Consider the following 12,408-nt stretch of genomic DNA (forward strand, 5'->3'; position numbering starts at 1 on the left):
ACTACCACAAGGAAAAATACATATTTATTATTTTTTTTTTGCAATGGTAAGTAAGTAGCTCATGAACAGGACTCAGGAGGGTAAGAAATGAGAACGTGCAGGCACATACATGAAATTTTACTCTCACAGTGACACTGACAGCAGTACAGATGGTGATGACACCTCACAGACACGTCCCCTCCTGAGTCACAGTGACAGTCCCTGTCCACACCAGGTAGTCCTTCAGTCCAAACAGCACTGGCGATTTTGGCTCTGAGGAAGAGGGTCCTCCCTCGAAACGCGAGGATGCCATTACGCTATCTAGCAGTAGAGAAGTGTCCTGGAAGCGAGCGGTGCCCATTTCCTATATGCTTGTTCATATCCTACGTTTGTGAGTATATTGTACGCTACCCTTCTTTGATTTTAAAAAACTTTTAAGTGGTAATGCACAAGGTCAGTGCGCCCTTCTCTTGTTGTTTTCTTATAGTGCCTTTTGGATACCCTTGGTCCTGAGGGGGGCAGCAAGACCACTTCATTTGTGTCATAAAACCGCCTAGAACATTAACATTCCCGCATATCACTCGAGCGCAGGAGAGATATTGTTATTTTTGGAAATCAAACAGCACTGACAGTCCTGCTCCCGGCTTGCCTTGCCCCTGTCCCGCAGCCCCACACACAAGGCTCAGGCAACTCGACTCGGCTCCCTTGCACCATGACACCAGGCACTGCCTCTGCCAGACCCACCGTTCGAACAGACTGTAGCAGGCACTTAGCTGGTCTTGGCATACACCAGGGCTCGACAAACCCCAGGCACCAGGTCCCATTGGCGACTAGAATTAGTGACCTGGCGCCTGGGGTGCCCTGCAGGAGGTGTCCTGTCCCTTTTGTGCCCCTCCCACCTCCTCCCCGAGTGCACGGACTACCGCGCCGTCCGAAAATTGAGGCCCCAGCTTTTCGGCCTTCTTCTGTGAGATGAGAGAGGCTTCTAACGGGGAAATGGCACCCTCTTGTGGTGGCCAGGAGTTTCACAAGCAGTCACTAATGACTGTTTCCACTGCCTGTCCATCTCCTTCCCAAGAGGAGATGAGAGGGAAGTTTTTGCAGGCTTCATCTCCCTGTCCACTTACCTTTGCTTAAAGGTAAGTGGACAGGGAGTGTGGTTATTTTTATTTATTTTTTAAATTATTTAAAAAATAATAATAATTGAAATATATATATATATATATATATATATATATATATATATATATATATATATATATATCATCTCCCTGCCATGCCACAGCCACACAGCCGAAGGCCCCTTTCACACAGGCTGTCTGGTCAGTTTCTCGGCAGACCCGATCGGACCCTTCAGTCTCCTCTATGGAGCGGTAATCTGCCGCCATCTGATCCTGTCCGCCAAAAACAGACGGATGGTGGTTCTATTTTCTATCCATCCCGTGGATCGAATCAGATGGAAACAGACGGTCTGTTTCCATCCGATTGCCCTATAGAGGAGAGCGGGGTTCTAGTCGTATTTATGTGTAAATTTAATATCAGTTTTTTTTTTTAAATAAAGCTTGGTTGTTAGTTTAAAAAAAAAAAAAAACTGGCTCCTAACTTTTTTTAGCTGGCTCCTAGATTTCAGGCAAATTTGTCAAGCCCTGGCATACGCAGTTCTGATCCGAGTGTCACGGCCATTTTTTTTACTGCTAACCTTTTCCTGTCACTGGCATGAAAAATGTGCCCATTTATACTGGCAGTTGGCAACACTCCTGCCAATCCTGCCTGCTTGTCGTTGACCTTCCTCCACACCTCTGATATGAAATGTCCCACAGCCACTAAATAAATAATGTAATGAATGGAGCATGGAACACGCCTGTTTCTGCCCAATGTACTAGTTCTAGATTAAAGCCCTTTAGTACACTCAGGTAATCTGCGGAAAATACACTAAATACTTTGCTGATTCAATCTATAGAGACGCAAACAAATGTATGTTTACATATGGTTTTTATGGACCACACAAAAATGGCCGCTAACTCGTCAACGCCGCACACTGTTAATTCACACAGAGAGTCTTCTCACGTGATCAAAAGACATTGCCAGCAGCCGAGACTTCAGCCGCTAGAGCGGGATTTTGTGTCTCCGGTACGGGAAGAGAGAGCGGCGCGTGGATTACGTTGTCGGCAGATGAATACTCCGCGGGAAATAATACCGAGGTTGTGTCTGAGGGGAAAGCTGCTGAGATTCAGCGGTAAGTGAGAGGATGGGAATGTATTGAACGTTCGTCTAGCTTTGCTGTGGAATGGCACTACTGTATGCAGCATGAATTCTGCTATAAGTACTCTCTTTATTTTGCAGCAGACTGATGATGATATGCCATCCTTTCACTCTGACACTCCAGGTAAGGCAGGCCATAAATAAATCATTTTCTTTTGTTCAATCAGTGAGAGTAGAGCGGTAGGAAAGTCCGCTTTGTGATTCTTACCTACAGGTAGGCATATAATAAAGCTTACCTTCCTTTAGGTAAAATGAATATCTCCTAAACCTGCACCATTTAGGAGATTTTCACACTGGATGCAGCCGGTGACTTGACCGGAGCATGCTCTCTGATGGCATACCGTGCTTGACCTTCCGAGCACCATGCCATAACTGAGGGAGTGACGCCATTGCGGTATTGGTCACTCAAACAACCGGAGTCTGTGAACCCAGAAGGAAGACCGGGAGAAGATGGAAGCCCTCTCAGCGGTGACAGCGCCGCTGGAGGGCTTTGCTTTAAGATAAGTATTTCATGCGATGCATACTAGCACATTATGCTATTATTTTGCAAAGGAAAGTTGTTGTTTTTTTTATTTTTTTTGCAGCGGTTTACTAACACTTTAAACAAAGGAAAATTAAAGCGGAGTTCCACCCTGGGAATACTTTTTTTTAATAAAAATACCCCCGGGACAGTCAGGGCTAGTACATTCCACAATGGATAGCCTCTGAACTGTCCCGAGTTGCACTTACCTTTTAGGAGAAATACTTACCTTGAAAAAGTTTTGTCCAGCGCTGCCATCTCAGGTGTGGGCAGCTTGAAGCCAGCGCGATCCTCTTCTGCGTCCTCTTCCGTCTTCTTCGGTCCCACGATGCATTGCACCAGCCCCGTCGTCACTTCCGGTGCGCGCGCGTCATCCCTCCACAGCTTCTGGGCATGCCCAGAAGCTGTTTAGAAGGGAATGACACGCGCCCCCCGGAAACTGACATCGGGGCCGGTGCAGGCGCATTGATTCCTGGGAGCGATGACGTTCAGCTCCCAGGAATCATTGCAAAAGCCAGGAAGTGACGAATCGCCGTGGCCGCTGAGGGGAGGAAGAAGGAAGTAAGGTAAGTATATTTTCTCTACAAGGTAAGTAAAAAAAAAAAAAAAAAAATTGCGATTATCCATTTGTTTTTCAGGTGACCCGGAGCGAGAAGATGGAGGTAAGTATAAATTTAGGGTGGAACTCCACTTTAATAAATTCCTCCGTGCGCACACTCAGTGTTGGATGAGGGAATCCATTCCGCTGAGCTATTGTGTTCTGAGGGAGAGATTTCCCTGTTGTCATAATACACTGATCACCACTGTCGGCTATATCCAACGACACTCATTTTCCAGCAAGCTGCTTGTACAGAAGTTGATTGATCGACTTCTGTATAACCTGCCTGCCCATAGATGGATCAAAATTTGGCAGGTCCCTGCTGCACTGAATTTCAACCCATCTATGGCGTAATACAGGGGTGTCCAAACTTTCTAAAGAAAGTGCCACTTTACTGTACTTCAAACATTAGAGGAGCCGAACTGTGGTCAGTGGGAGAAGAAGTCTGTGGCCAAACTGTGCTCAGTGGGAGGAACGGCGCCCCCATCACTGGCGTCAGTGGGAGGAACGGCGCCCCCATCACTGGCGTCAGTGGGAGGAACGGCGCCCCCATCACTGGCGTCAGTGGGAGGAACGGCGCCCCCCATCACTGGCGTCAGTGGGAGGAACGGCGCCCCCCATCACTGGCGTCAGTGGGAGGAACGGCGCCCCCCATCACTGGCGTCAGTGGGAGGAACGGCGCCCCCCATCACTGGCGTCAGTGGGAGGAACGGCGCCCCCCATCACTGGCGTCAGTGGGAGGAACGGCGCCCCCCATCACTGGTATCTGAGGGAGGCGTAATATTCCATCGTTGGTATCAGAGGGAGGATCAGTGCCCCATCGTTGGTGCCAGTAAAAGGACTAGTGCCCATTGTTGGTGTCAGTAGCAGGAACTGTGCCCCACTGTTGCTGACAGTGGGGGGGGGATAATGCCCCAAGTGCTGGATAAAAGCAAGCAAAGGGCCGCATCCAGCCCCTGTGCCACAGTTTGTAGACCACTGGTCTAGAGGATAAAAAAAAGGAGTTTTACTTACCTGACATTCCACTCCCCTGGCAATGACGCTCTACCGTACTTTTTCAAGGGACTGTTCTTGTCATCCACACATCCAAAGTAAGGGCTATGGTGCCTGCATTGGTCTTTTCAGCAGCAGTACAAGTGGCAGGCTTCGTCTTATTGGCTGAGGTGGAGATCACCTCTCCACCTTGGCCATTCAAAAGAAGCCCCATAGTTGTTACTGTGTCCTGTAGTGAGAGGGGGTCCAACAGATGAAACCCCAGGTTGTGGTGGGTGATGCAGGCATCTGATACTACCAAAAGTGTTGAATGTGGAAGGCTCTGCTGGAGTCTGTATAATGGTTTTCTAGAATGCTGTGCTTCTGTTGTGAAAAAGCAGGCTTTGGGAATATTTAAGGTGTATAACACTGGTCCTGGGTAATACAAATATGTGGTCTTTTGTGAAGGAGTATTGCATGTTTGGTGCACACAAACCTAGTGTGGTTGCATTGCTTTGCAGTTATTGTTGGTAAGCAGAGATTAGCATTTTAGCTTTATAAAATACATAAATGTACAGTATGTAGTGTTAATATGTTGACCCAGCATGCTAAAGTAGCAATCAGAAACCTATCATTAAATATTGTTTTACTGACTTCATTAGATTTGTCTTGAGAAAATATTGGAGGCACATTAATGAACAGAATTACCAGCACGTATGGAGCACCCACATTCCAGGTAAGTTAGGATCACATAGGTTATGGGTTTGCCGGAGCACCATCCATTTCTTGTATATAGCATGCTTGTGTTGCAGACTTATCTAGACATGCAGAGAACCTTGTTTGGGTCCACCTGAAAAACCGAGAGGCGGATCTGAACTGAATGGCTGTTTGAACCCTTAGGTGACTTGACTTTGTTTCTAAAAGCCAAACAGATGTGTACAATTAAATCCACTTAAGCAATTATTAGAGTTTGTAAAATGAGGTTGCAGCACTCAAATAATGATTTAAAGAAAGTGACAAATAATCCAAAAAACTGATGTGAAAAGAGGGTGTGTATGACAATTCAGTCTGTAACAACATATAAAGTCATTTAAATAAATCCACAGATGTGTGCTGATATTCAGTGCCAATGAAATTAAAACAGACACTCTTCCATCAGTGATCCTTCACCAAGATAAGAATGCGCACTCACCAGACCGATATGCTGCCTGGTTAGGACAGCAAATGCGTTTTTAATGTAGTATCGGGTCTTGAGTAAAGCCAGATATAAGGGGATTCACACTAGAGGATATCTCCTTCTTCAATACTCCAACAGGACAGGTGCACAAATCAGCAGACATAGGAGAGAGAAAATCTTCTCATGGTGTAGTATTTATTTTAAATAAAGTATAACAGGCAACTCTAAAAGCTGAATAAAACATCCAATACTGATCCATAAAATGCAGACGTCAATGAAAGCACTTACATAAAGAGCCACCAGACTCGACGTAGTACTGGTGGCTATGGACCTCTGGCATGCAGCACTGCTCTACGGGCCGTTTCACGTTAATACGCTTCCTCAGGAGCAACCCTGATCCTCCGTTTCTGGGGTGCCCGTGGCACTCCTCTTCATTGAGTGCCCCAAGGTGAACTGTTTTCCATGGGGGCGGGCGTGCTCACGAGTCCCGCTGCTGCGTCCATTGACACAGACAGCTGGACTCGGCCCCACCTCCCGCGTCACTGGATCTGATTGACAGCAGCGGGAGCCAAATGGCTCCTGCTGCTATAAATCTATCCAGTGAGGACCCAAGACAGCGGCTGGAGCCACTGGGCTTGTGCTCATCGCTGCAACGTTCAGGTAAGAATAACTGGAGGTCTGGGGGACAGCTGCAACCAAGACGATTTTTCACCCTAATGCATAGAATGCATTAGGGTGAAAAACATTGAGACTTTACAACTCTTTTTTTTTTTTTTTTTTTAAAGCAAAACATAACTGTATTAATGGTCATGTTCTTTACATTCTCTAATTTGTGGTATTTTTTTTTTTTTTCATACATTTCAGCAGTCCCGGGAAAACCGGTGTCTTCAACATAGATTCGGGTAGGTAATTTCAACCTACAATAATTCAAATTCCTGTGGTATATGTTGACTTTATCTAAATTTTTTATGAAGGAAAAAGCTAAGCATATGACAAATGCAGTGGTAATGGATTGTATGTAAATACAACTAGCGATGCTGCAGGCAGTAGTTTATAAGATGTTCTCTATTAACCACTTGCCGACCGCCGCCCGACTATATACGGCGGCGGTCAGCCCCTCCCAGGCAAAGTGACGTACCGGTACGTCACTAGCCTGGGAGCCAATAGGGGGCGAGCATGCGCCGCCGGAGGCGCGCTCCCGCCCCTGCTCGTTCCCTAAGAAGCCCGCGCGTGTGACCGGCGGATCCGATGTCCGCCGGTCACTCGCGATCGTCGGGTGGAGAGGGAGAAAGGCAGGCGGCTAATGTAAACACAGCCGCCTGTCATTCTCCCCTGTGTAAAAGCACAGATCATAATGTCCTGCTATGTAGGACCGTTGATCTGTGCTGTTACACACACAGCCACATTCAATCAGTTAGAAGCACGCCCCTAGGGACACACTTAACCCCTCCCTCTCCGATAAAGTTAACCCCTTCCCTCCCAGTGTCATTTTTACAGTAACAGTGCATATGTATAGCACTGATTACTGTAGTAATGTCACTGGTACCCCCAAAAGTGTAAAAATGTCAGGGTCCGATCTGTCCGCCACAATGTCGCAGTCCTGAAAAAAAAATCGCAGATCGCCGCCATTGCTCGTTAAAAAAAAAACAATAAAAATGACAAAAATCTTTCCCTTAGTTAGTAAGGGGGTACTAGTGCAATTGTCCGTTAAATTCACGCAGTGCCGAATCGCAAAATAGGCCCTGGTCAGGAAGGGGGTAAAATCTTCCGGGGCTTAAGTGGTTAAGCCCCCTTTTGTAGGCAGAGACAAGTGAGCTAAAGGTAGGAACAAAATGAGAAGGTTAAGAAAGGAGATTAAAGACAGTATGTGTTGGGAATACTAAAGTGGTAGGGTATGGGGATTCAAATATTTTCAGGGCAGTGTGAGAGATTGTTAAATGGAAAGCTTCCTGTGATTTAAATACAGTTCATGTATGACTAGAAATTTGTAACTTAGTCCTTGTGCATATGTGCTTCAGCTTGTATAAAAGAAAGAGCTAGGCCGGGGAAACTGTTACATAGCATTTGATTGTGGCAGGGTTTAAAGTGATTTGAAAGGATTTTCTCCAATCATCTTCCAGGGCAGCACCTGAGAGATAGACTCCTCCCACCTGAAACAGGAAACACATCAGTCCACTTCAGTCATACCTTCTGCCTCAGTTTGTGTTTTTCCTCCGGATCCACACCTGTTTTTTTCCAGTTTCTATGCTAAGTTGCAGGAGACTTCCTGGCCAGCCTCCCATCCAGCTCAGTGAGCCTTGGGTAGTGCTGGTCAGGGGCAGCACATTGGGGCAAGCTAGCCCCAGCCTGAGGTTTCACCTCTACCCCCCCTTACACCAAACCTGGGGCCAGCGACAAGAGGCTGACCACAGGATACCAGAAGGTGACAGTGCAGGTATGTCTACCCACCTGCATGGGGACAGCTGGGGGCGGGGCTGGAGCTGGGCAGGAAGAAGTATAAGGTCCCTATGCAGGGATTCCTTTTCTGAGACTATCCATGTCAGATGCTTTACCACCCTGCAGATCCTGCCGGTCAGGACTGCTTCAAGGTAAGCCAGAGAACTATGGAGTCCCCTCTGTCTTTACCGCGCCACAAACAATTTTGCACTGTGGTGGATGGCAACTGCCTGTCTCATGGGGTCCTTTGTGTTTACAAACAAGAGAAAAAGGCAAAGACCAGCAGCAAGGGATGCGCCTCTTGAGGTCACAGGTTTTCTCCAGAATGGGGGAAAAAAACCCTATGCCAGAAATGCATCAACAAAATGGTGGCTAAAGAGACACAGGGAACCAGCAGCGTGCATTCCCTCCCTAAGCATGTGCTTCCCATGAGGGCAAATGGCAGCCAGCTGGGCCAAACATCTTTGCACAAAGTGCATAATCAAACCTGTGGCAACAAAATACCTGGGAGTCCTAAAAGGATAAAGCTGGATACACACTATACAATTGTCTTTAGATTTTTTTTTCCTTTAGACTTACCAAAACCATATAATATGAGGTCAAACCTAAACACTTTCAATATGTATGCAATCAGGCAGGCCCTTGCACTACATAATTGAAGGTAAATCTAAAGGAAATCAAACAACAAAAGTTGTATAGTGTGTACCCAGCTTTAAGCTGGGTACACACCATACAACTTTTGTTGGTAGATTTCCTTTAGATTTACCTTTTCTATGTATTGCACAGGGCCTGCCTCGTTGAATACAAATTGAAAGTGTCTGACCTCCTATTATATGGTTTTGGTAAGTCTAAAGGAAAAAATCTAAAGAAAATTGTATACTGTGTACAGGGCCTTATGCCCCGTACACATGTGCAGATTATCTGAAGACTTTTGTCTCCAGACTTACCAAAACCATATAATATGAGGTCAAACCTAAACACTTTCAATTTGTATGCAATCCGGCAGGCCCTTGCACTACATAGAAAAGGTAAATCTGAAGACAAAAGTCTTCAGATAATCTGCACGTGTGTACGGGGCATTAGTCTCCTCTGTAAAAGAAGTCATACCCCTTCCTCTTCCTTCAGTCTGGGGGCAATCAGGTCTTTGTGCTTGATTTTGGTGTGGATCCTGCAACATATTTGACTGGATCTTGGATAGTCCTCTATGCAAGGGCTGCATAGACAAACCTGTGCCTTATGACTGCTTGTTATCACAGGCAGGTGGTGCACTTCTGACTACTCTGGCCACATTTTCAGGCTCAGGATGTAAGCAGCTTTAATTTACTACTAGGCCTCACCAGGTAAATTTGGCCATGCATGTTCACTTATCTTGTGCAATTTTTCCTTTTGGATTTACCAAAGACCGTATGAAGTGGATATATTGGGGGCAGAATCTCTGGTGGCTGTAGTTCAACTTGATTTCCTTTGTTTCGTAAATTAACGTTTAATATGAAATTTGCATCTGTGACTGTGCATTTCTTAAACTATTGCTCCATCTATGCTGTGTTTTCTAATAGCCTTCTTTTAGAAGCAGTTTTTTTCCAAAAGTTTCCGTATGATGGTGCACTATACAGAACGCTTTTATCCTTGTGTGTTTTATATAATGACATGGGGGTTCAGTTGTTTCTACTACATCCCTTTTGACTATGTTCAGATGGTAGACAAAAATTGCCAAATAGGCCAGAAGGGGAAGAGGTGGGACATTGAGTGATGCCAAAAATCATGTAATCAATAAGAACAATGTTAAATAAATGTATTAACGTGAGTTAAAACATCCCCTTAATGTAGGATTCAAATGACAAATGGTTAAAACAACCACATAGGAAATCAAATTCAAGTAGCACATCAAAGCATGGGCCTGGCATTGTTAGTGCACAGCAGAGAACAGTCCCATTTTTTTTGTCCAAAGCCCCAATGCGTTTCAACTTATCCAAGTCTTCTTCAGGGGTATGCTGGACAGTAGGATAATACTGATATCTCTGTGTATGGAGACCAGTGCTCAGGCAAGACTCCTAGTCATACAAGTATGGGCTTTGTGGCCCTGTGGGAGCAAGGATACAGATGGAGCCCCAATCTAGCCCCTGTAGGTGGCACAGCTCCACCAATGACGCTGATTAGCACACACAGGTCTAGCATATATCCACCATGCAACTGCAAACAGCTGTTCCTGGTTGTGCCTGCTTTGGGGATCAGGCCTCTGGGCAGGAGCCTGATTGGGTTGTATCTGTCCATGTAAATGAATTGCCCAGGAGACCTAGTGCCTGAGGCTTCATCCAGAAGATAATCATATCCCACACATTCAGGCATTACCATACACTTTCAAAGAGTTAATGCAGGGTAGATGGTGCATAGGTGGGTGAGACGCAGTATCCAAAGCGACAGCCTGAGTGTGGAAAATCTGGCAGGAGCAGCAGGTAGATAGCAGCACTGGTATGCACAGCAAGAAGGCAGCTCACAGGAGATGGAGTCTTTTGTATTTGTTCTTATAAAGCCACAGTCCTTTTATTACTGCACTTAGAGTGGCACTCCTGTGTGTTTTTTTTTTTTTTATTACCAGACACTTTCTCTGGGCCTGACACTGATGGCTTATAGAACATGATTCTGGTCCTCTAGCTTCAGGGGAATATGGTTTATCACTTATCGCCTCAAAAGCTATTGTGTTTATGCAGACATCCCTCCAGTATAGATGGTCTTCAGGTTATGGCACTATATAAGAGGGTGTGCCTACGCTAAAGATGTGGAGCCACTACATAATATCAGTGTCTATGTTATATACGATGGTATATCCTGGGCCAGGGCGCAGAGGCAGCCAGGTCATTCACATGATAATCTGCAGTACATTTTATGTGTAGTGTTTTATGGGTGTTTCAGCCTATCGTTCATTATATGCTAAAACTCAGACCTTATACCTGGCTGGGCTTGTTATGGCACTATATTCAAATATAGTCGATATGTATCTTTTTCTATGGCCTCTGAGCAGAAGTGAATCATAAGGCCCTTTTCACTCTTGTGTGACTTGTCAGTTCAAACTCTATTTTCAGTGAGTACCATTTGTGTCTGTGCGGCTTCGGGTCGATCCCTGCACTGCTTTGGCCCGACCTTGGTGTGTTTTAAAGGCCTATAGACCTTAAGATTACACAGGCTTTACACAGTCCAGTAAAAATCGTGCAACTTTTTGGTCACACAAGGGCAGAAGGGACCTAGGCGGAACAAATCCCATCGATTTTTAGGTCTCTAAGGGGTTACATTCCTGGAATACCTGGATTTCTAGCTGTCACATATGCCTGTCGCATCAACCAGGCTGTAAAGCCATCAAGTGGCTGGCGCCGTGATTCACATCGTATATGCAGTCACCATGAGGGTTACAGATCAGACAGAAGCATCTTCCTTGGGAACATCGTGAATGCGTTAACCCAAAGCTGGGTTCCCCATCAATGTTATGCATTCCCCCCTACTGCCCTAATACCAAGGTTGGTACAAAAGGTCAAGGAAGAAAAGGCTACAGTGATACTTAATTGCACCCTATTGGCCTCATACCATGGTTCAGTCATTTGAAAAATCTCAGCATTCAGCCTCATCTAACACTTCCAGACATGCCGAACCTCCTGCACAAGGGCCAGTCAACAACCCGAACTGCAAGGTCATGAAACTATCGGCATGGTTCCAGGAAGGTTGAGGTTACAGAACAAAGGTCTGTCTAACAGGGTGATTGACACCATCTTAGCCAGCAGAAAACCTGCGACTAGAGCCATTTATGAAAAAGTGAGGGAAAAGTTTGTCTTCTGGTACGTGAACAAAGGAGACCCCAACAAGGGGGCTATTCCGGCGATCTTAGATTTTTCACAGGAAGGAGTGGACAGGGGCATTTCCCATAACACTTTGAAGGTTCAAGTGGCAGCCCTATCTTCCCACCTAGATATTAGGTGGAAGACACGCTCATAAGAAGATTCCTTCTCTCATTAAGAAAAACCACACTTATGAACAGGGCTCGACAAACCCCGGGCACCAGGTCGCATTGGCGACTAGAAATAGCGACCTGGCGCCTGGGGTGCGCCCACCCCCTCCCCGAGTGCGCGGACTACCGCACCATCCGATAATTGAGGCCGCGGCTTTTCGGCCTTCTTCGGTGAGAGACGCTTCCAACGGGGAACTGGTGCCCTCTTGTGGTGGCCGGGAGTTTGACAAGCAGTCACTAATGGCTCTGTTTCCCCTGCCTGTTCTCAATGCCTGCCCATCTCCTTCCCAAGAGGAGATGAGACGGAAGTTTTTGCAGGCTTCATCTCCCTGTCCACTTACCTTTGCTTAACCTCCCTGGCGGTATGATTATGTCAGGAATTACATGCCAAAAGCGGTACAATTGTTTTCATGGAAATTTGGCATTATGTATTATAGGCCTACAATTCTTAGTAATTACTGACTTAAACC

At 46.0% G+C, this 12,408-nt stretch overlaps 1 protein-coding gene across 1 annotated transcript in view; it reads left to right on the plus strand.

Annotated features, from left to right (window-relative positions):
* The first annotated feature begins 4,991 nt into the window (after positions 1-4,991).
* FIGNL1 (fidgetin like 1) overlaps positions 4,992-12,408 on the plus strand; it is a 34,042-nt gene continuing 26,625 nt past the window's right edge. The window contains exons 1-2 of the mRNA XM_082257980.1: positions 4,992-5,067; positions 6,373-6,410. Of these exons, the coding sequence (XP_082114106.1) occupies positions 5,048-5,067; positions 6,373-6,410 (58 nt within the window). The 5' untranslated portion in view covers positions 4,992-5,047. The remainder of the gene's footprint in view (positions 5,068-6,372; positions 6,411-12,408) is intronic.

The sequence above is a fragment of the Pelophylax lessonae genome (genome assembly GCF_965119305.1).
Source record: "Pelophylax lessonae genome assembly, chromosome: 5".
NCBI lineage: Eukaryota > Metazoa > Chordata > Amphibia > Anura > Ranidae > Pelophylax > Pelophylax lessonae.